Genomic DNA, 25,600 nt, shown 5'->3' with positions numbered 1-25,600 from the left:
CATTCAGGACCTGGGGAGCTTCTAGCTCCATTATTCCCCCATTTTGCTTTCATCACACAAAAAGCAATGCAATATATATATATATACACATTCAATGTCATACTAGACTCAACTATTACAAAATACTAGGAAAGGGTATAAAAGAAAGAATAAAAGACATAGCCTTGTTTTGCAAATATTACCATACAGTGTCTGAATTAATGAATGCAATATCATTTTCCATGAAAAGAAAGATTATAAAACTGAAGTACGCATTTAATAGGTGAGGTCTGGTGCCTCTGTGTCATTGACCAACCAAGCAAGTAGACAATACTTGTCTAGTGTTGGCATGCAAAGGATTCTTGCAACATCTTAGAGATTACATGAGACAATGAAGTTGATAGCATAGGTAGCATAGACTAACAACCTTTTCAGATGGACTAAAGGCTGTGTTACCACACACTGTGGAAATGGAGCCCCACAAAGGCCATGGCATGACACAAGGGTACTTCTGGTGGGACTCAATGGGGCACTGTTTCCACAGTGCATGGAAATGGAGCCTAGCAGCTGTCTTCAGAAGTCAGGAGTTACCCGATTCTAAGCAGCAGAATGCAGGAAAAAGCAGGGAAAAGGCACAGTAAATATGTGGCTGGCCATCCCAGAAGACGGTGAAAGATGAGAGGAAATGGAGTAAGATGGGTTCCTGCCACCATTGTATATGGTCTGTGTACATAAGCCTTTTCCCACAAATAAATTGACTCAGGAATATATCTTTATAAGCAAATTGAAATGCAAAACATCAGGGTATGGTGTTGAAGGAGAAAGGCAGAGGGGAAGATCTTGCCTAAAGTCAAGGTGACTGGATATCCCTATGAATGGTGGAGAGAGTGTCAGAATGCAGTATCAGATGTCCACTGTGTATCTGTACTGTGGTGTCCAGAAAATGGATTTTGTTCTGTTGACAATTTAAGGCTGAAATTGAAGGTGGGGTGGAAGTTGTTCAAAGTCAGGTGGAATATCTAGAGTGAGTCCTCTCCATGAGTCCAAACTGTAAAGATATCACCAATATACCTCAGGTAGAGGAGAAGTTTCTGGGTGTATGAATTGAGAAAGCTTTTTTCTATGAAAGCCATGAAGATGTTGGCATTTTGAGGTGCTATTCATGTGCCTGTTCTGGTCTGAAATTGTTTACAAATCACCAGAAAAAAGTAAGGAGCATCAGTCAGCTTATCAGGAAAATCTATTTACTTCACTAAAATGCTTAAAGTGGATATTCTAGGTGCACCAAATGACTTTCAAGTAAACATATACTGGACTGGTATTGCCTGAAATCTATGTTCTATAAGGCTTAATGGTTCTTTGGAGTTTGCATTAACGGACTGTATGAGGGCGAACAAATTGAAACTATATCCAGACAAGACAGAGGTACTCCTGGTCGTAAGGTCGAACAGGGCATAGGGTTACAGCCTGTGCTTGACGGGGTTACACTCCCACTGAAGGCTCAGATTCACAGCTTGGGAGTGAGCCTGGACTCATCGCTGAGCCTGGAACCCCAGGTCTTGGCGGTGGCCAGAAGAGCTTTTACACAATTAAAGCTTGTGCGCCAGCTGCACTCGTACCTTGGGAAGTCTGACTTGGCCACAGTGGTCCACGCTCTGGTTACATCCCGTATTGACTACTGTGATACTCTCTATGTGAGATTGCCTCTGAAGACTGCCTGGAAGCTGCAATTAGTCCAACATTCAGCAGCCAGATTACTAACGGGAGCGAGGTACAGGGAGCGCACAACTCCTTTGTTGCGCCAGCTCCACTTGCTGCCAATTAGTTTCTGAGCACAATTCAAAGTGCTGGCTTTAACCTACAAAAGCCTACACGGTTCCAGCCCGGTTTACCTGTCCAAATGTATTCTCCCCTATGAACCACCAAGACAATTAAGATCTTTTGGTAGGGCCCTGCTCTCAGTCCCACAAATTTTGCAGTCGCGTCTGGCGGGAACGAGAGACAGGGCCTTTTCTGTGGTGGCCCCTCGGCTATGGAACTCTCTCCCGATTGAGATCAGATCGGCCCCCGCCCTCCTGTCTTTCAGGAGGCTGGTGAAATCCTGGCTATGGAAGGAAGCATTCCCAGAGTAATGGTTGAAACCAGCTACAAAACAAAGTTATCAACCACACATACGGACTGAGTTGGATATGATTTTATCTTGGCGATTTGGCTTATTTGTAATTTTAATAGATTTGTATTTTAACTTGTTATTATATGATGCTTTTAGATTGTACTATTAGCATTAAATCCTTTCTGTAAGCTGGTCTGAGTTCCTCTACGGAGGTTGAGAAGATCAGGATATAAAATAAATAATAATAAATTTTGCCCCACTACCAGAGGGTAAAAATGAGACCCTTTAAAGTACAATCCCAATCAATGATAAGCTACCTTTTCTTTGAAAAGCAGTTTTATTCCTACATTTTAACACATATGAGCTTTTTCTTCTTGGTTGCTTTTCATTTTCAGGCCCTGGATTTTAGTAACACAAATGGTGTGATATAAATCTGTAACTGACATTACAGGATTTATCTAAAATTGGATGTCATTTTGGGTTTTTCTTTGGTCTGTTAGTTTTCCTTTTTACCTTGCTAAAGAGCTGCAGTCATAAACAATATAGTGTTAGCTGAAAGATTTTTACAAGTGCATGAAATTAGTTTCTCAGGAATGCTATAATCAATACTTTCTATCAACTCTGCATTCCCTCATATAAGATATCCATTTATTTTGCCTTATCTTGCTCCTTAATCACTGTAACCATCTTTTATACCTCCATCTAAATTGCTCTATTCATTCCTGGCATCAGTAGGTTTGATGGTGGGATTCACATTACGAGATTACACAAATTTTGCAGGACAATTATTGTGACATTTTATAGTCATATCAGAATGTATATTTATATCCTAAGCATAAAGGCTATCAAAGCATTTCCAGCTTCTGAAGACGATGCAAAACTGGATCACAAAGACTACATGATTTAAAACCATATTAATGTCAAGATGCGAAAAACAAATGGCTCGAGTTATGATACATTTCCATTTCTGCTTGTTCTAAAGCCTCTTGCAGACAAATGATAAACACAACTGAACAGATGATCTCTGCATCCCTCAAATAGAGAAGAAAGGTCACCACTGCTAAATGTAGGAAGTTAAGCTCTTGGAAGATGGCCATTTAAAAAGCCATTAAAATATGCAATTACATGTCAGTGACATTTTGACATTAGTGAAGTAAATCTTCATTGTTGGAGAAATGATTGCAAATTCATATTTTCATGCAAAGCAACAACCAAATGCTTTACAAGGCCTAAGAAAGGAAGATTTCCACAAGTCTATGAAGCTGTGTGTGTCTTACGATCTCATCACATGACAATTTTTTAGTGTCTAGGATACTGCCAACCTAGTTGGACGGGGTTGCACTCCCCCTAAAGTCACAGGTCCGCAGTTTGGGTGTCCTCCTGGACTTATCACTTACGCTTGAGGCTCAGGCATCGGCGGTGGCCAGGAGGGCCTTTGCACAATTAAGACTTGTGCGCCAACTGCGACCATACCTCACGAAGGCGGATCTGGCCAGGGTGGTCCATGCCTTAGTCACCTTCAGATTGGACTACTGTAATGCACTCTACGTGGGGCTGCCCTTGAAAACGGCTCAGAAATTTCAGTTGGTCCAACGGGCAGCGGCCAGATTGTTAACTGGCACTCCTTACAGGGAGCGGTCAACCCTCCTGTTTAAGGAGCTCTACTGGCTGCCATTCATTTTCCGGTCCCAATTCAAGGTGCAAGTTCTTACCTACAAAGCCCTGAATGGTTTGGAACCCGTCTACCTGCGTGACCGCATTTCTGTATACGAACCCACACAATCTCTTCAATCACCTGGAGAAGCCCTACTCACACTCCCACCTGCATCGCAAACACGACTGGTGGGGACGAGAGAGAGGGCCTTCTTGGTGGTGGCCCCTCGACTCTGGAACTCACTCCCTAAGGACATCAGACATGCCCCATCTTTGGCAGTCTTCAGGAGGAGCTTGAAAATGTGGTTGTTCCAGTGTGCCTTCCCAGAATAAATGAACCCTTAGCACTATGTCCCCCAAAAGCACTTTATATTGATTTAGGACTGCTTGTATCTCTCCATCAATGCCCCATCTCCTGCATCTTGTCCATGCCTAGCATTATTTTTTAACTTCAATTACATTTGGCCCAGCCATAGTTTTAAATGTGCACTGTACCTTGTTTAATGTTTATGCTATTTGTGTATGTGATTTATTTTTTAATTGCTTTGTATTGTACCTGTTATTGCTTGTATTGCTTGTATTGTTTGTATTGCGGGCTCGGCCTCATGTAAGCCGCACCAAGTCCCTTGGGGAGATGGTAGCGGAGTATAAATAAAGTATTATTATTATTATTATTTATTAATATTAGTTGATTGACAGAGCTCCATGTTGTCCATCACACAAAGTAGCCTCACTTCTGGCAGGGCTCCGTTGTACAACTGGTGTGGCAGTGTGGCAGGATGCTGCGTCACCAACATGGGAGCCTCCCCGTGCTCCATTTAGAACAATGGGGCTACAGTGGAGACAAGCTGCGCAGTGACACTTCCCCATGTGAGATGGGGAAGCATTGTGGCTGGCCAGGTGGAGCATGGGGTGCTGGAATTGCCCCACCGCCTTGCCGATGCACCACGGAGGCTAGCAAATCATCAGTATGATGAGGTCCTGACAATCAATTATGTCCTAGAATTGAAGAAATATGATATTAAGAAAACTGTTTTCTTTTTTCCAATCTGGTTACTCATTTTTCTATTTTTTTCTTTCTCTTATCATTTTGGTTGCCTAATGAAATTGCACAGTGCAAAGGAAAGCGCACAGCTGTTGTTTTATTTTTTAAAAGAGTGAGCTGAACAAGTGACTAAACAACTCTGAACAAAATCTAGCACAGAAAGCAGAACCTGCTAAGGTAACAATAGTGATCTCTTTTTAATGGCCTTTCGTTAATTAATGACATCTAAGCAGATGGCTGATGGGAATAGGGTTGGAATGAGGTGTAAGGAGATGCATTGGAAGTTATTTAAACAAACATAGTATCTTACTTATTCTATTTCTCTGTCATTTTGCTTTGTGCTACAAGTGATTTCACAGTCAAAGATGCAATGGAAGGAAGGTGAAGAAAGCAGGTGTTACATTCCAATTTTGCCCATGTTTTTCTTTGGGTGAGTTGTGGACTTGTGATACAGCTTAATGGTGTAACATTAGAAAATGTTGACCATTTCTGCTACCTTGGCAGCCACCTCTCCACCAAAGTCAACATCGACACCAAACTACAACACTGCCTGAGCTCTGCGAGCGCAGCATTTTTCTGAATGAAGCAGAGAGTGTTTGAGGACCGGGACATCCGTAGGGATACCAAGGTGCTTGTTTATAGAGCTATTGTCCTCCCAACCCTGCTATATTGAGTGTGCCGGCTTCAGGTTAGGTGACCGGGACAGGATAGGGATTCTGTTAGTGTACCGACCACCCCGCTGCACGACAGTCTCCTTACCTGAGCTAGCAGGAGTGGTCTCGGACATGGCATTGAGCTCCCAGCGGCTTTTGGTCCTGGGAGATTTCAATGTTCATGCCGAGACCTCTCTTTCTGGAGCGGCTCAGGACTTCATGGCCGCCATGACAACCATGGGCCTGTCCCAATTAGTATCTGGTCCCACCCATACTGCCGGACACACACTGGATTTGGTCTTTACTCAGGGATGGGGTGACAGTGTCGGGGCGGAGGAGCTGACCATCGCTCCATTGTCATGGTCCGATCACTACCTGATTAGGTTTAGACTTACTGTTCCTCCCAACCTCCGCAGGGGTGGTGGACCCATTAGAATGGTCCGCCCCAGGAGACTTATGGATCCAAATGGTTTCCTGACGGCTCTTGGGGAATTTCCCACCTCCTTGACTGGCGACCCTGTCGATGCCTTGATCTCTCATTGGAACACCGAGATGACTAGGGCAATCGACACAATCGCTCCGGAACGCCCCCTCTCGAGTAACCGAGCTAACCCAGCCTCTTGGTTTACTGAGGAGCTGGCGGCAATGAAGCGAAAGAAGAGGTGGCTAGAGCGCGTGTGGCGCAGGAATCCGACTAAATCAGCCCAAACACATCTGAACGCCTTTTTAAGGTCTTACGATGTGGCAATAGCGGCAGCACAAAAAACATCTTTTGCTGCCAATATTGCATCTGCGAAGAATCGTCCAGCTGAGCTCTTCCGAGTTGTCAGGGGTCTGTTAAACCCGCCGAAAAGCGAGATCCCTGACAACTCTGGAGCTCGCTGTGAAGCGTTTGCTCGATTCTTCACAGATAAAATTGGGCGGATTCGGTCGGCTTTTGACACCACCTTACCTGCAGTCTCTAGGAATGTAACGAGAGCATCTGCTTGTCAGGTTTTATTGGATTCATTTCAATTGGTTCAGCTTGAGGATGTGGACAGGATCCTTGGAGAGGTGCGGCCCACCACATGCATCCTAGACCCCTGCCCATCCTGGCTGTTAAAAGAAGCCAGAGGGGGTTTGGCAGAGTGGGTGAAGGTGGTGGTTAATGCCTCCTTACAGGAGGGCAAGATTCCAGCGAGCTTAAAACAAGCTATTATCAAACCGCTGTTGAAAAAACCATCACTGGACCCCACTCAATTAGACAACTATCGGCCAGTTTCCAATCTCCCCTATTTGGGCAAAGTCCTGGAACGTGTGGTGGCGGCACAACTCCAGGGATTCCTGGTAGACACTGATTATCTTGATCCGGCACAGTCTGGCTTTAGACCGGGACATGGAACGGAAACAGCCTTGGTCGCCTTGGTAGATGATCTGCGCAGGGAACTGGACAGGGGGAGTGTGTCCCTGTTAGTTCTGCTGGACCTCTCAGCGGCCTTCGATACCGTCGATCACGGTATCCTTCTGGGACGCCTCATAGACATGGGCCTTGGGGGTACTGCCTTGCAGTGGCTCCAGTCATTTCTTGAGGGACGGTCCCAGAAGGTGTTACTGGGTGACACCTGTTCGGCCCCACAACCGTTGTCGTGTGGAGTCCCACAGGGTTCGATCCTGTCCCCAATGTTATTTAACATCTACATGAAGCCGCTGGGAGAGATCATTCGGAGTTTCGGACTGAGATGTTATCTCTACGCAGATGATGTCCAGATCTGTCACTCCTTCTCACCTGTCACCAAGGAGGCTGTCCAGACCTTGAACCGGTGTCTAGCTGCTGTGTCGGACTGGATGAGAGCTAACAAATTGAAATTGAATCCAGACAAGACAGAGGTCCTACTGGTCAGTCGCAAGGCCGAACAGGGTATAGGGTTACAGCCTGTGTTGGATGGGGTTACACTCCCCCTGAAGACGCAGGTTCGCAGCTTGGGAGTGATCCTGGACTCTCAGCTGAACCTGGAATCCCAGGTCTCAGCGGTGGCTGGGAGAGCTTTTGCACAACTAAAACTTGTGCACCAGTTGCGCCCGTACCTCGGGAAGTCTGATCTGGCCACGGTGGTCCACGCTCTTGTTACATCCCGAATAGACTACTGCAACGCTCTCTACGTGGGGTTGCCCTTGAAGACTGTTCGGAAACTTCAACTAGTCCAACGAGCGGCGGCCAGATTGCTCACCGGAGCAACATACAGGGAGCATACCACCCCCCTGTTGTGCCAGCTCCACTGGCTGCCGATTCAGTTCCGAGCACAATTCAAGGTGCTGGTTTTGACCTACAAAACCCTACACGGTTCCGGTCCAGCGTATCTGTCCGAACGTATCTCCCTCTATGTCCCACCCCGGAGTCTGAGATCATCTGGGGAGGCCCTGCTCTCGACCCCACCACTGTCACAAGTGAGGCTGGTGGGGACGAGGAGCAGGGCTTTCTCAGTGGTGGCCCCCCACCTGTGGAACTCACTCCCGGGGGAGATTAGGGCATCATCATCCCTCCTCGCCTTCAGGAGGAGGGTGAAAACTTGGTTATGGGACCAGGCCTTTGGCCACTCTAGCAATTAAATCAGTCAATCAGGCAAGTAAAACAAGCAGGATGGATGAATGGAACGAAAAACTAGATCTAGGTGTTAACAAACACTGACCATGTAAGAGGAGAAACTGGGTTTGTATTTGGTTTTAAGGATTTTACGGATTTTATGATTATACAGGGTTAGTCAAAATGCATAGGCCAATAAGCCATTCAATTGAATGGCTTATTGGCCTATGCATTTTGACTAACCCTGTATTGTATGCATGTCAACTGTGAATTGTTGTAATTTTTATGTAACTTTGTGTACGATTGTTTTTGATGCAGGCATCAAATGGTGCCTTGCTTCTGTAAGCCGCCCTGAGTCCCCCTCGGGGTGAGAAGGGCGGGGTAAAAGAACCCCCAAATAAATAAATAAATAAATAAATAAATAAATATGCCTGTGAGACGTGGACTGTCTACAGACGTCACATGCAACTCCTGGAACGATTCCATCAGCGCTGCCTCCAGAAAATCCTGCAAATCTCTTGGGAAGACAGGCAGACAAACGTTAGCATGCTGGAAGAATCAAAGACCACCAGCATTGAAGCAATGGTCCTCCGCCATCAACTCCACTGGACCGGCCATGTAGTCCGGATGCCTGACCACCGTCTCCCAAAGCAGTTGCTCTACTCCGAACTCAAGAATGGAAAACGGAATGTTGGTGGACAGGAAAAGAGATTTAAAGATGGGCTCAAAGCCAACCTTAAAAATTCTGGCATAGACACTGAGATCTGGGAAGCCCTGGCCCTTGACCGCTCCAGCTGGAGGTCAGCTGTGACCAGCAGTGCTGCAGAATTTGAAGAGGCATGAACAGAGGGCGAAAGGGAGAAGCGTGCCAAGAGGAAGGCGCGTCAAGCCAACCCCAACCGAGACCGCCTCCCACCTGGAAACCAATGCCCTCACTGCGGAAGAAGATGCAGAGCAAGAATAGGGCTCCACAGCCACATACGGACCCACAAGAATACTGGAAGACAATCCTCCTCAGAAAACGAGGGATCACCTAAGTAAAGTGTGGACTTGTCAATAGGTGGAGTAGCATCACTGTGTGCAAAGTCAGGTACAGAGAGTAAAATGGTATTCAACAGATTCTACAACAACAACAACAACAACAACAACAACAACAACAACAACAAAACAACTTTATTCTTATACCACGCCACCATCTCCCCAAAGGGACTCAGGGCAGCTTACATTGTTAGAGACCCTAGATTGGGTCTTTTTAGGTCCACGTCGCGGGAGCACGGAAGGATGGAGACAGTCCCAATGAAAGATCAAAAAAACAAGGTTTTATTTTAGTTTCTTCATGAAGAAGACGAACAGCCTGATAGCATTATGCAGATGCTATCCTTCAAGTGGCTGCCGTGTTCCTTCCTTGAAATCTGCAAACTTTTATAGCCCATTACAAACAGAAAGCTCAGGGAAAACACCTTTTATGAATAATAATTCTGACCTTTTTGATGGAAAGTACCTTCCTTGTACACATGGCCTCTATGCTTCAAAAACAACATTTGAAGTTAACCACAAACATCCTGTGTAAGAAGTACCTTCTAAATGTCACATCTTGTTTCTTAAAAAAAACCCACTTTCTTCCATATTGCTCTTTTTAAGTCCGAGAAAGGGTATCTCTCTTTTGCTGATTTTGTTAGCTTTTCACCCAAAGGCCCCTTACTCAGAGACCCTTGAGGCCTCCTTCAACATGTGGGACAAGATGTCCACAAAACATAAAACAAAACAATCCATAAAACCAAACACATTAAAACAGGAGCACCATAAAATACAACAATCCAAATAAAACACATTAAACATAACAGAATAAAACAAATTTCATTGGTGCTCCATCAGACCAAGTTCAACAAAAACAATGTCCAAAATTTCTAAAATGGGCAAGACCAAACTATAAAAGGGCTGGGCAGATGAATATTAATCTTCTTTCCTCTATTCTTGGCCTGGAATAGCAACCTAATCCAAACAGCAATTGAAACAAGGCACAGGAAGAGCAGCTTCTGGTTATGCTATTGACAAAGGAAACTCTGGAATTCACTTTGCCTGATGAAATTGGTGGTAAAACTTGACTGAGAAAATAAAATATCTAGGTATGCTCTGGATAGGCCTTGTTATCTCTTCCAACTCTATCATTCTATGATTCTAAGATCCAGCATAGAGAATCACCCCCAAATAGTCTTTCACACCCTGGAGTGAAATGGATAAAGTGGTTTAGAGAAGAACGTTTAAAAAGCGCAATACATACCCTTCAATTTTCTTGCACAAATTCTTCAGAAGAGGAAGTGAACACAAGCCTAGTAACCGAGGAATACGCTCCTAGAAACAGAAAAGAGAATATTAGTTCAGGAAGTCTATACATCCACTTCCCAAAACAAGGATTTAAGCCCACGTGGAACTGAATGATGGCTTAAGTTTTCACTGTGACATAAAACAATTTTATATTAACAAGATTAATAAAGAGAAGAAGTGGAAAATGCTGTCATTGAACGAAGTTTCTTTGGTATTAAAGGAAATGGTTTAATAAAAGCATAAATGTCAGTGTACATGTAGGAATCATAATTTTAATGTTCTATGAGAATTCTTTTCTTAGATACAGAAAACATGAACTAATCTCAAAGCATACTTGTTTTTGGTTGGTGAAATATATGTGTGCAGATGCCATTATATATTCCTTTGATGTTTTTACTAACAGGGCATACCTACATGGCTACTTTGTCCCAAAGTGGGAAGAATAGGTACTGTTGCATTTATATGATATATTTGCTGTCCCCTGCCACGCGTTGCTGTGGCCCAGTCTGGTGATCTGGAAAATAAAGTAATGACGAAGTGTTGGTTTCTAATATATGTAATTTCTTTATGCTTGTGGGTAAACAGTATTTCTTGCTGTTTTTTTGTCAGTGTTAATGTGAAGAGTGTCTGGTTTGCCTACTCTGGAACATGGAACATATAATTGTCCTTCTTCAGGGGATGTTTTCTTGCCCTGGTGAAAGAAGTTGGACTGGATGGCCTTGAATATTTTCTGTTGGTCATGGGGGTTCTGTGTGGGAAGTTTGCCCCAATTCTGTCGTTGGTGGGGTTCAGAATGCTCATTGATTGTAGGTGAACTATAAATCCCCGTAACTATAACTCCCAAATGTCAAGGTCTATTTCCCCCAAATTCAATCTGTGTTCATATTTGGGCATATGGAATACCCGTGCCAAGTTTGGTCCAGATCCATCATTATTTGAGTCCATGGTAGTCTCTGGATGTAGGTGAACTACAACTCCCAAACTCAAGGTTAATGCTCACCAAACCCTTCTAGTTGGTCATGAGAGTCCTATATGCCCCGGTTGGTTCAATTCTATCATGTCATTTGATTGTAGGTGAACAATAAATCCCAGCAACCACAACTCCCTATCTATCTATCTATCTATCTATCTATCTATCTATCTATCTATGGCTGGATGGCTCTTTGTCAGGAGGACTTTGATTACATTTTCTTGCCCTGATGAAGAGAGTTGGATTGGATGGCCTTAAGTATTTTCTGTTGGTCATGGGGGTTCTGTGTGGGAAGTTTGGCTCGATTCTGTCGTTCGTGGGGTTCAGCATGCTCTTTGACTGTGGGTGAACTGTGAATCCCAGTGACTACAACTCCCAAATCTCAAGGTCTGTTTCCCCCAAACTCTATCTGTGTTCATATTTGGGCGTATTGAGTGCTTGTGCCAAGTTTGGTCCAGATCCATCACTGTTTGAGTCTACAGTGCTCTCTGGATGTAGGTGAACTACAACTCCTAAGCTCAAGGTCAATGCCCACCAGTATTTTTTGTTGGTCAAGGGAGTTCTGTGTGCCAAGTTTGGTTCAATTCCATTGTTGATGGAGTTCAGAATGTTCTTTGATTGAAGGTGAACTATAAATCCCAGCAGCTACAACTCCCAAATGACAAAAATCATAATTTTTTGAGTGATGGTCACTCCTTGTGTTGTGAGACGTTTTGTTGCCAAATTTGGTGTGATTTCGTTCATTGGTTCTTTTGTTTCTAAGGTATTATGCACAGAGCATTTTTATATATATAGATGGAGCCATCTCACCCTCACCATGGGGCACAACCACTTAGCACAATTAAGCTTCATCTCTGAAGCACCCTACACTTCAGGGGGTGGGGGTGAATAATAGTGGCACGGATTCTGATTTGAAGTCAGTCCTGCTATTCATATAGATCAGCCCCATCATACATACCCATGCTCTGTTGTGTGGGGAAACTATGGAGGCACTTACCTGTGTCATTGGACTTCATGCCACAGGCTTCAGGCTCTGCTTCCATGCACTTAGGAAACAGAGTCCCACGGAGGCCATCATATGATGTGGGGAGACTTCCAGTGGGAATTCGTGGGATTCAATTTCTGCAGCACATGGAAACACAGCTTGAAGCCCATCTTCAGAAGTTGGGTGTTACCTATTTCCAAACAGATTCCAGATGGGAGAAAGTGGAGGAAAGGCGGTTAAGAACGTGAGATGGCTGGCCATCCCTCAAGATGGGGAAAGACAGGGAAAGATAGATGGGAAAGGATTAAGATGGTTCCCTCTGCTTTCCCCCGGTTTCCCCTTGTTCCATCTGATGATGTGCATTGTCAATCAGTCTAGAGGCAGCCCTGGAGCTCCAGATGTAGACAAAGATGTGTCAGGATTATTTAGTTATGCATGTGTGTTTTTCAATGTGTTTCTATGTAATTCAAGATGGATTAAGATGCATTTCAAGATGGATTCTATTCTGTTCTTTTGTGTATTAAGAAAACATAGTGCTGAGGCTGTGAAACTGTAACCTTGACAGAAATGAGATAACGTGTTCTCTGGCTGGGAAGAAGAGGGAGGATCTGGTCTCAGCCAGAAGTCAGATAAGCAGATGTTCAGAGAATGTTGTTTTTGCCTTGTAGTTCCTGTCTGTTGCTTGCTGTGAATGGACATGTATATATGTACTTAGTAAACTTAGTTTTCTGTTGTAATGAAAAGGTTGCAGAGTCCTGATTTCTGAAACACAGTGTCTGCTGATCTAGCAATCCTCTGCTGGCACAGCATTCAATACTCTGACAAGATGCCTACACAATTCAGAGAAGGGAAGGGTATTGCCCCCTCCTTTCTCCATTCATAGAATCATAGAATCATAGAATCTAAGAGTTGGAAGAGACCTCATGGGCCATCCAGTCCAACCCCCTGCCAAGAAGCAGGAACATCGCATTCAAATAACCCCCGACAGATGGCCATCCAGCCTCTGTTTAAAAGCTTCCAAAGAAGGAGCCTCCACCACACTCTGGGGCAGAGAGTTCCACTGCTGAACGGCTCTCACAGTCAGGAAGTTCTTCCTCATGTTCAGATGGAATCTCCTCTCTTGTAGTTTGAAGCCATTGTTCCGCATCCTAGTCTCCAGGGAAGCAGAAAACAAGCTTGCTCCCTCCTCCCTGTGGCTTCCTCTCACATATTTATACATGACTATCATATCCCCTCTCAGCCTTCTCTTCTTCAGGCTAAACATGCCCAGCTCCTTAAGCCGTTCCTCATAGGGCTTGTTCTCCAGACCCTTGATCATTTTAGTCGCCCTCCTCTGGACACATTCCAGCTTGTCAATGTCTCTCTTAAATTGTGGTGCCCAGAATTGGACACAATATTCCAGATGTGGTCTGGAATATTCCCATCATTGAGTCATGTGGATGCCTTTGCTTACATTAGTAAGGATATTGAGCAATGGCAATAAGCTCTCTGGAGATGGGGCCACTCTATGACAACAAACAATGGCACATGTAAGGGTTGCTGTCCAGTGGGGCTGAACCAGGTTTGTTATCAGTAGAAAGCGAGAACTCTGCTGCTGTTGCTGTGGTTCAGGAGGAGAGTGGTGTGAACACCAAAGCAGTATCCAGAGCTGGTCCAAAGTAGCAATGAATCAGAGCAGCCCCAAGTTTTGTTGCCCATGTAGACACTACCATTGGGCAATAATCTGTACACTGAAATAATGGTGCCTCTAAATTCAATAAAGTATGGACATATAACTTCCACTGTGTTAATAATGTCTACCTTTTGATCCAAGCAATTTGTAGCAAAAGAGAAGATAATAATTAACAGAAAAGTTAATGCTCATGTTTTTCCCCCTGCTATTTCTACATCTGAATTGAAAGTGTTTATTTACAGCATATACTTTATTGCCTTGGCACCACTGCTTGATATTAACCCAAGGGCTAATTAGAAAACACAATTTTCACTTCTGTAACCAGCTTCACAGCAATAACTTGAGGAGAAACAATACAGTAATTCCTTTGCAAACAACAAGCACATTTGTATGCAAATCACATACCCAGAGAAAATTGGAAGCAATCTGTATACTTCAGTCAACATATAAAACTGAAAGTCTAGCTAAGCAGAAGGGGATTTGCTTGTTTGCTTTCCTGCTAGGTAAAATGAGTTCAGTGCACTGGAACCTCAGAACACCTCTCCTAATGCATTATTTTGTATTCACACCTCGGATTTAAAGAATCCGATGAGTTCTTTCATGTGGAAGTTTAGCACAGGCATTTAGAAACATAGGAATCTGCTTTATATGGAGTCGGGCCATTGGTTTACTTAGGTCAACATTGTTTAAAGCAGAGATGGGGAAAGTGTGTGTCTCCGGGATGCATGAATCCCTGTTAGCTCTCCATGCCGCTTAAAGAATATCCAACTTTTCTCTAGCTCTCCACACCTCTCCACACCTCTCAGTTCCCATGGAGTCCCCGGTGGTGCAGTGGGTTAAACCCCTGTGCCGGCAGGACTGAAGACCGACAGGTCGCAGGTTCGAATCCGGGGAGAGGCGGATGAGCTCCCTCTATCAGTTCCAGCTCCTCATGCGGGGACATGAGAGAAGCCTCCCACAAGGATGATAAAAACATCAAATCATGCAGGCATCCCCTGGGCAACATCCTTGCAGACGGCCAATTCTCTTACACCAGAAGCAACTTGCAGTTTCTCAAGTCGCTCCTGACACGACAAAAAAAAGTTCCCATCTTCTTTCACTGTTATCTGCAACCTCATCATATGAGCTAGGAGCCCCCTGATGGCGCGGTGGGTTAAACCTCTGTGCCAGCAGGACTGAAGACCAACAGGTCACAGGTTCGAATCTGGGGAGAGCATGGATGAGCTCCCTCTATCAGCTCCAGCTCCTCAAGCGGGGACATGAGAGAGCCTCCCACAAGGATGAAAAACAAAACAAAACATCCGGGCATCTCCAGTTTCTCAAGTCGCTCCTGACACAACCAAATAATAATAATAATAATAATAATAATAATAATAATAATAGCTAAAAATAGCCCATCATATGGCAGTTTCTCCTCTCTTTTGTGAAGGAAACCACTGCCTCCCATTCCACGATGCACATCTACTTCTGGCAGGGTTGCATCGTAAAATGGAAGAGGAACCGGCTTATACTGGCTGGCCCCCTACCTGTCCAGGGAAGACCTAGCTGCAGTGATCCAGGCTACGGTCATTTCAAGACTGGACTACTGTAACGCCCTCTACATTGGCCTTCCTTTGTCGGTGATCTGGAAGCTCAAGTTGGTACAAAATGCAGCTGCTCGGCTTCTTGCGGGAACTCCGATGAGATGCCACCTAACACCAATCTTACTACAGCTGCATTGGTTACCAATTGAGCACCAGATCACTTTCAAAGTGATGGTACTCACCTTTAAGGCCTTGCTTGGTCTGGGGCCGATGTACCTGAGGGACCACCTCACCCCCTACCAACCCCAGTGATCCCTCCGTTCTAAGGGCCAAGATTTGTTGGAAATTCCCAGTGTCAAGACCTTGCATCTAACAGCAACCAGACGCAGAGCCTTTACAGCAGTGGCCCCATCACTCTGGAATTCTCTGCCACCTGAAGTCCGTGCCTTGCGGGACTTATCAGCTTTCCGCAGGGCATGTAAGACATATCTGTTTCGACAGGCCTTTGATCTTTGATATTGCTGTTTTTTAATTGTTTTAAATTGCTTTTAAATTGTGTTAGATTTTAGCCTGTCCTTGTAAGCCGCTCCGAGCCCCACGGGAGTGGCGGCATATAAGTTTGAATAATAAATAAATAAATAAATACCACTGCCGCCGTGGCAATATGGAAGGCTTCCCGTATTACATAGATATCAATTGGGGGGGGGGGGGGGGGAGAGCTGAGGAATGAATGCTTCCCCTGTGGAATGAGATAAGGGGTAAGCTGGCCAATGCGGGGGTTCACCATGCATGGATGTGCCACAATGCATGGTGAATTCCATTGCCAATGTGATAAGGTCTACAGTCTAGCTAAAGTTGATGAGATCCTCAGTCCAATAATATCTGAAGGGACACAATCCCACCTCCACCTTCTTATCCCTAGCAATCTAGATCCCAAAATCGGACACAGAAGTTTTTCCATTTTTACTGCTAGCTGACAAAGGAAGATTGTGCCACATAAAGCATATATTCTACCATTGAGCTACAGCAGAATCCATCAACGTAACAGTTAAATCCATCATTTCATGAACAGCAATGAAGAAGACATGATTATTCTGTTCATGCAAAAGCTATAATTCATGTGCAGTATCTCTCTGTGAAGAGGCTCATGGTAACTACTTCTCATAAATTACTTCAGAAGGAGAATGAGTGAGGCAAAATCATCATTTCAAAATAGAACCAAAGTCAAAAAGGTTAAGGGGAATTTTTGGATCATTCATTTAATTTGAAATCTGAATCATAGTTTAAAAGAAGGGAACAAATGTTCTCCAAGGATCAGGAATATTTTGCATGTAAAATGCTAGGTGCAATGTTATTCCAGAATCTAGAAAATAACTTTATTTGATGTATTGTTGAAGGCTTTCATGGCCAGAATCACTGGGTTGTTGTAAGTTTTTCAGGTTGTATGGCTATGTTCCAGAAGCATTCTCTCCCGATGTTTTACCTGCATCTATGAGGTCTCACAACCTCTGAGGATGTCTGCCATAGATGCAGGTAAAATGTCAGGAGAGAATGCTTCTGGAACATGGCCATACAGCCTGAAAAACCTACAACAACCCAACTTTATTTGATATACTGTGGAGACTGAAAGGTACACGTGAACATCAATTGCAAACATTTCCTCTTATCTTTAGTTCTAATTGATTATTTTATCCTGAACTTAAGATTAGAACATTGGGTGGTCATGTAATAAGCTCCATCATTTCTTTCATTGATTTTGGTAAAATTTAATTTTTAGATCCCCATTTTCCTTTTTTGTTATCAATCTTTTCTCCCCTTAATTGTTGCTGTCATCTTTATATAGAGATAGAAAGCTTTTCAAAATATCTAATGTTCATTCAGGAATGTTTCTGTATGTTTTATTTTCACCTGGCTTCAAAATTATTTGGTTTTGAGTGCAATAGTGAGAGGAAAAAAAATCTACTGGCACTATTTCTTACCAGGATCTTCACTGCGGCCATTCTTTCTGGTTTCTTCATAATTACCTTTAACCCCATCTAGAACAAAAAAAGGCAACAATTATATAATCCAGCATTACATAATCTAGAAAGATTTATATGATCAGAAGAGAAACCAGAGTATAATCTAGAATATTATTTCTATCACCGCTTTCAGATAGTATTTGCTTTGCTAATTTTATTTGTGACTAGCTGTCCGTGCGACGCATTGCTGTAGCCAGCCTTCCCTCCCTCTTTCTCTCCTTATTTCTTTCTTTCTCTCCTTCCTTTCCTTCTCTCCTCCCTTCCTTCTCTTTCTCTTCCCTTCCTTCCCCCTTTTCTTTCCCTTCCTCTTTCTCCCCTTTTCTTCTTTCTCTACCAATTCTTGGACTGCAACTCCCAGCAGTCCTCCTGATCTATCTATCTATCTATCTATCTCTCTCTCTCTCTCTATCTATCTATCTATCTATCTATCTATCTAATCTATCTATCTGGAGGATTGCTGGGAGTTGCAGTTCAGGAATAGGAAATTGGAAATATGCAGGGACTGGGATGCTCTCAAAGAAATCCAAGGAGAAGAAAGCTTGGAGCTTGGAAGCAGTGCATTTGGATCATCCTCCTCTCCTAAAGGGCCTGGTCTAGGGGATGCTGGGAGCTGTAGTCCGGAAGAGAGTGTGGGTGTGCTATTGTGTGTTTTGTTTGCAAGGGGGAGTTGTTTTGTGCATGCACTGTGCATCTTTTGTGCATCTTTTTTGGGGTGTGTGTGGCTTTTAAAGTCCCTTTCACTGTGTTTTTCAGTGTTTTATGAGTCATGGTTACTTGTTGACCTGAGAGGTGTATTGTGTCAAAATTTGGTGTCAATTCATCCAGTGGTTTTTGAGTTAATCCCACAAATGAACATGACATTTTTATTTATATAGATAGGTTTAAGGCTTAAGATTCTTGCCTCAATGATAGCTAGGTTTTCAGAGTAAGCAAACCACTATTTAGCAGTATTGACAAATCAGATTCTACAATAGAGTTACAGGGGTTTATACTAGAATATATATATTAGTATACAGCATGGATAGCCAAGGACATATTTCTTTCTAACAAGCAAAAGTTTGTGACAAATTTCAGTCAAGGCTGGTCAGGCATCTTTGGAGATACTAAGAACTTCATCCCATGAATGGGGGGAAAGAGGGGGAAAGCCTTGTTTCCTACTGCTAAGCCCCATTTTCTGGGATGGTCAACCATTTCACGTCCTTTCCCAACTTTCCCCATTCTCTCACATTTTGTTTCAGTTTGGAGTTGGGTTTCCATGCACTGTGGAAACAGATCCCCATGGAGTTCCACTGGAATTGCTATTACATCATGTGTAAAGACAAGCAAGTCGCAAAGAAAATTAATTAACTGGAATGTTTACCGATGTCCCGAAAAGTCAGTAGCATTTTTTGCTACTTTAATAATAAAATAAAATGCCCGTGACAGCCATAACTCATCAGAATATTGTGCTAAAAAGTTTCAAAAATTGACAAAAGTGTATTTGTTATCATCATTCAAACTGTGGCGCAAATAGTGGCACAATGGGTAAAACCCTTGTGCCGTCAGGATAAGTTCGGAGGTTCGAATTCAGGGAGAGCGTGGATGAGCTCCCTTTGTCTGCTCCAGCTCCCCATGCAGGGACATGGGAGAAGCCTCCCACAAGGATGGTAAAACATCAAATAACATCTGAGGTTCTGAAGATGCCAGCCACAGATGCAGGCAAGACATCAGGAGAGAATGCTACTGGAATATGACCATATAGCCTGAAAAACTCACAGCAACCCAATGATTTTGGCCATGAAAGCCTTTGACAACATAAAGTTTGACTTACTATCTAGCAATAGGACTGAGGTCCTTATTACCAGTATTCTAACTACTGGAGTTGCAATTGTGGACTTACTTTTCTGCAAGGAAACTCGGCTTCCTTCTGAGGACACACATATCTGACTGCAGCTATACTGCACTCATTTGCCCTCTATTTCCACCCCTTCTTTTCGAATGGTTAAAATTATATTGCACTCTGTTGTTATTTACAATGTTATTCCAGAACTGTAAGCTGCTCTGAGACTTTGAAACAGGGCAGGATATTAAGCTAGGTAAATAAACAAAAAGTGTTCTCTCTTTTTTTGTATCCAGTATAAGCATTACTGGACCAAATGGTGACAAAAAGGACACAGGGCACTCATGATTTCTGTTAAATTCTGTTTTCCACAGCAAATTATAGTCAGTTTGACTTCTTCCTCCTTCTAGCATGTCTTTTGCCCTTGGCCTTTTTTTTCCAGCATTCAACCAGTCAAAAGGTTATAAACATTCTTTACTACTTTAATCAACCTGTGTTCCAAGGGAATGTAGTCCCCCAGCACTATAAATGACAAAAATAACTGAATTATTTTCTCCTTCATCCATCTCTGCCTCATTGCAGATGTAAGGATATAATGCCTTGGTTAGAAAGCTTCCCTTTCTTGAACACCTCCACATACCTAAATCCTATTTCTTTTTCAAAAGCTGATATGAACAGCTGTAAGCATAAAGTCCCTTGCAATGAACAAGGGCTTGTCTAGCAAAAATCCTGGATTCACCTTAAATGGAAGATTGTCTATCTTCATAACACAAAGCCATTTCCAGTTAGTATCTTGTCATTTTTTTTAATTGAATTATTTTTGTCCCACTTCAGGAAAAGTCAGGGGATACTCTGAAGTTTACTGAAAACTCCCAAATATCTTTCCCCTTACAGGGAATCTGAACAGCCAAATCAGGTTTGATTTAGTCCGATCTGCTGTCCAGACTGGATCCTGGTGTGATCGCTCTTTTCTTGTGCTCAGCAATGCAGAGAAGGACGTGGACGTGGCTTGTGTTCCCATTCCCACTGCCAGACAATCTCCTCTCCTTCATGCTGGTCACACAAGTTCATTGTTCTGATATCAGTATACACCAGGGGTCCTCAAACTAAGGCCCGGGGGCCAGATACGGCCCTCCAAGGTCATTTATCCAGCCCTCACTCAGGGTCAACCTAAGTCTGAAACAACTTGAAAGCACACAGCAGCAACAACAACCCTATCTCATCAGCCAAAAGCAGGCCCACACTTCCCATTGAAATACTAATAAGTATATCTCCCCTCTAGCCAGTTTGGTGGCATTGTCTGGAAATATAGGGCTATAATTGCAAAGGTGCCATGAAGGTCAAGAACTCTGTGGCCTGCTAGGAGTGGTGGCAACACAAAGTGAGATGTGTATTCCCCACTGAAGTGGATATGCTCCCTGGCCATGTAAACAAAGACCCCAGTCCAGGGCTGTTCCAGTTTAGATTATCCCTGGTCCTCTACCACTTGTCAGAAGGCTTTTGGGATTCTTGTTAGTATCATATCCAAACACTAATAGCTCTGAGATAGGGTTTTTTTCATGTGTCCAACATCCTGTGGGAAGCTTCTCTCATGTCTTTTACACTGAGGATCAAAAAAGAATCAGAGAACTTAAGAACATGTTATTATTATGCATTATTATTAGCTGGTGGATTGTATGAACACCAAGCACAAAGTAGCTGCACACAATAATATCCTGTGGAAACTTACTAGCAGTGCATGGGGTGCAGACCCAAAATTTAGAAGAACATCAACCCTGGTCTTGTCTTACTCAACTGCTGAGTATGCCTGCCCTGCTTGGCACAAGTCTGCCCATGCGAAGCAGGTGAATATAGCACTGAATGAAATACGCAGAATAATCACAGGATGTCTCAAACCTACACCTGTTGATAAACTCTACAAGCTGGCTGGCATTGTCCTCCCCCCCCCCCCCCCCAGGTGTGACAAGAAGTTGCTGCAAACTGTGCTTGCCCACAATGCCCTGCCTCATGCACAGAGGAAGAATTGTTTAAACCTACAGACAATGTGGTGGCTGTTGCCCATTTTTGGTCTAAAATTATTTAGACACTAGTGCTTCCTCTGTTTTATCATTTTAATATTATTTATGCAATGCTTTTGACGTGAAATTAACAAAATCTGGTGGGCAAAAAATCTCAAGAAATCCAACACACTGCAGATGTCCATGATATACAGGGATTTTTTAAAGACACAAAAGCCATTTATGGTCCAACAAATCATGCTATACACCCTTTACGTTCATGTCTGAATGCCCAATCATTTGCACCCAAAGCATTTACTTTATTCTCAACTTAAAAATGGAAAATGGAATGTTGGTGGACATAAAAACAGATTTAAAGATGGATTTAAAGCTAACCCTTAAAAATGTGGCATTAACACCAAGAACAGGGAAGCCCTGGCACTTGAACATTGTTATTGGAGGTCAGCTGTTACCAATGGTGCTATGGTATTTGAAGAGGCACAAATAGTGGGCAAAAAGGAAAAACATGCTAAGAGGAAGGAATGTCAAGCCAATCCTTGTTGTGATTGCCTTCCGTAAGGAAATATATGTCATCATTGTGAAAGACTATGTATATTTAGAATAGGTCTTCACGGGTATTTATTTACCCACCGCCAAGACTCTACTTCTGGAGCTAATCATACTTGGCTACAAGTGATCGCCTATGATGGCCTAACATACTTCAGAGTGGTGTTTTGAGGATCAGTTGTGGGGGAATATATGAACCACCTGGAACTCAATAGGAACAGTGGAATAACAATGGAATGAAATTGCTATTAGATAAGCAAAATTGTTGGATAGACTGAACACCACATTTCTATATTAAGATTTGCTCGTGAACGAATTAGTAGGTTCAAACTGTCATCAAAATCACCTTGGAAATATGCTGAAAAAAGGAGCATAGTTCTTCCTTTGGGTTTCTGCATTGCTCTCATTTCCAATTTGCAAGTCCAACTCACCTTAGGGAGAGGATAAAGATGACAAAATGGTTGTCCTGCCTCCTGTTTACATAGCTGAAGGGCATGGCATGCTACATCAGCATTCATTTTCCTCTCAATCCTGGAAAGAAATGGGATAAATAAAACATATTTTTGGTTCTCTTGGTTATTAGAAAACTGTAAACCCTTTGCTGAACAGATAAATGTGGCATTATGATTTACTTCATTGTGGTCCATGTGATCGTAGATGAGTGTGTGTGCAATGATTTTCTGCTCTGGACTCAACACAGCATTTTGAATCTTCTAGCAACAGTGGAAAAACTGTGCTTTAGTGATATTTGGGTATCACATTAGAGAATGAATCCACTTTAAATTATTATTATTATTATTATTATTATTACTATTATTATTATTATTATTATTATTATTATTATGTAACTTTATTTGTACCCTCTAACATCTCCCGAAGGACTTGGTGCAGCTTACAAAGGCCAAGGCCCTCAATAAAACAACAGCATAACAAATACAATAAAACTCAAAAAGCAAAACCAATAAACATTAAAGCAATCAACAGTAAACATTAAACAATAAATCCGGTTGCCGCCTACTGCAGAATACTGGGGTTTGTAGTTTAGGGAGAAGCCTTTAACAGCCTCACTAAAGCACAAACCCCAGAATTCTGCAGGAGGCAGAAACTGGATTTAAAGTGGATTCATTCTCTAGTGTGATGAAGTAGAAACTATTTCTTCAAATTGTATGCAAAATAAGAATTTCAATGTTGATCATGAAGCTCAACTTCATATATTCTTAAGAGTGGATCACTCATTGAGGGCAGTCTTTCTTTCTTGGCCACATTTACTATTGAATAGATGACAAATTACCGAATTTTTAATTATAAAAGCAATATAATATTACATAATTGTTGAGCTTCCACACCCTGATTTTAACATAAAATGAAGCTACAACAATTCACAGAGTTCTGAGGTGCAAAATAAAAGATCAGGAGCTGAGAAAAGGAAGAAGATTCACATAAATCCAATCTGTAACCAGGTTTAGCTTTCTAAAAGCTTTTCATTTAAGTTAATTAGAAGTCTACTAACTGATAGAGCAGCTCCATTGTCAAATGGGAGCGTCTATGAACTCTGTGTTTGCACAAATCTTCAGGTATTTGTGGACATTAAGCAGGCCATATGGGCTTGAATTTTTTTGTCGTGTCAGGAGAGACTTGAGAAGCTGCAAGTCGCTTCTGGTGTGAGAGAATTGGCCGTCTGCAAGGACGTTGTCCAGGGGACGCCTGGATGATTTTTTTGGATGTTTTTATCATCCTTGTGGGAAGCTTCTCTCATGTCCCTGCATGAAGAGCTGGAGCTGATAGAGGGCGCTCATCTGCCTCTCCCTGGATTCGAACCTGCAACCTGTTGGTCTTCAGTCCTGCCGGCACAGGGGTTTAACCCACTGCGCCACCGGGGGCTTGAATTATTATTTATAATCTTAATTGGATATGTATTATTGATAGTTGCATAATTAGATATGCAACTATTCAAAATTATCACACAATCTTAAGCAACTCATTACCACTAATATATTAGTTACTCAATTTACGTTTGTTTGTGTTTGTGTGTATGCCTTCAAGTCACCTGCCCATTTATGGCAACCCCCATTGGGCTTTCTTAGGCAAGGAATATTCAGAAGTGACCTGAAATTGGTCTACTCTGAAATATCCTATTTCATCGCATAAGAGTTGCCATCGCATAATGGTTTCCCCTTTTTTTGAGATGCTACAATTGGTATAATTGATGATTCTCACATCACACCACTTGCCCACCATCTTCCTTGACTGCCAGAATCTCAGAGTGTAATAGTCACCACTGTTTAATAGTCGCACCCCCTTTTTTATTCAAAGAAAGGGAGGAAAAGGTGATTCAATATTTTCTGGCAGTTCCCCATCTATGTAGTGTTTTTTTTTTTTTTTTTGCCGTGTCAGGAGCAACTTGAGAAACCAAGTCGCTTCTTGTGTGAGAGAACTGGCCGTCTGCAAGGCGATGCCCAGGGGACGCCCGGATGATTTGATGTTTTTATCATCCAGTGCACAGAGGGTTAAACCCCTGTGCCGGCAGGACTGAAGACCGACAGGTCGCAGGTTCGAATCCGGGGAGAGGTGGATGAGCTCCCTCTATCAGCTCCAGCTCCTCATGCGGGGACATGAGAGAAGCCTCCCACAAGGATGATCTATGTAGTAAGCCAGCATGACACTTTCCAAGTTGTTGAATAGAGTGCTTGAAATGATGTCACCATGATTCCTGCCACTTCATGTCAGCACAGCATCCACTATGGGATGGTCCTATTGTACAAATGTCAGGCTACCTGACAACTGAATCCTTGCCTTGTGTCAATCTAAAGTACTATGAGCTGTATCTTATAAACATCATGTAAAATATTCAGCCTAGGCACAATATTGCTCTGCAGCTTCATCTCCAACTTGCCAATGTAAAATGATGACTGATAATTTGATTTATTATTACTTACATTTTAATTATACTTGGTCCAAGTATTTCAGAAAGCAGAAAGCAAATGTCTCGTAAGGTCCATTTTTCTGTAAAATGACACATTTTAAAAGAGTACATTCAGGCTTAGAAGATGGCATTCAAATATATGAAAAGCCAACATGTTATACAGCACTTAATCCATCCTGTTCCAACAACAGATGACAAGATCGTTCAGAATGCTCAAAAATAAAACAGTGCTGATTTCCTTTCCTTTTGTTTTTTCTCCTTTCTTGGCCCTGCATTTGTGTCCTGTCCACCCCCCCCCCCCCCCACACACACCTTATCAGGTATCATGAGTTTCCTTTTCTGTCTCAACTGTCCCCTATGAGCTTCTCCCCCAGAAATGTACCATTTCATTGCTATCCAGTGTTTTATCATTTTATGTCGTGCATTTGGCCCACCCACTGTGTTTTATTTTCCATTATGTTATTTTGTACTATTTATTTTACTTGATTGGTTTATTTATTTTATTGTGACGTTATTTTGTTGTTTATATTTTATGTTGCTCTAATGTATCGCTGGGCTTGGCCTCACGTAAACCGCTCCGAGTCCCCTTTGGGGAGATGGTGGCAGGCGGGGTATAAATAAAGATGATGATGATGATAATGATTATTATTATTATTATTATTATTATTAACTGGGGGAAAAGTCTTTGGAAGAACTGAATAAATATTTCTGAATGGATCTTTTGAAATAATGATTTTTTTACATTAATGCCATTAGTAAGCAACCGCTGAATGGGTTACTTTTGCTACTCAATTC

At 42.7% G+C, this 25,600-nt stretch overlaps 1 protein-coding gene across 1 annotated transcript in view; it reads right to left on the bottom strand.

Moving 5' to 3' along the window:
* The window catches only part of AOAH (acyloxyacyl hydrolase), a 105,970-nt gene that overhangs the window by 63,460 nt on the left and 16,910 nt on the right, over nt 1-25,600 (bottom strand). The window contains exons 3-6 of the mRNA XM_067470183.1: nt 24,819-24,885; nt 22,314-22,413; nt 17,458-17,514; nt 10,285-10,355 (exon numbers count right to left, since the gene is read on the bottom strand). Of these exons, the coding sequence (XP_067326284.1) occupies nt 10,285-10,355; nt 17,458-17,514; nt 22,314-22,413; nt 24,819-24,885 (295 nt within the window). The remainder of the gene's footprint in view (nt 1-10,284; nt 10,356-17,457; nt 17,515-22,313; nt 22,414-24,818; nt 24,886-25,600) is intronic.

Source organism: Anolis sagrei, chromosome 6, assembly GCF_037176765.1.
Source record: "Anolis sagrei isolate rAnoSag1 chromosome 6, rAnoSag1.mat, whole genome shotgun sequence".
Taxonomy (NCBI): domain Eukaryota; kingdom Metazoa; phylum Chordata; class Lepidosauria; order Squamata; family Dactyloidae; genus Anolis; species Anolis sagrei.
This window is presented reverse-complemented; position numbering and strand designations above follow the sequence as displayed.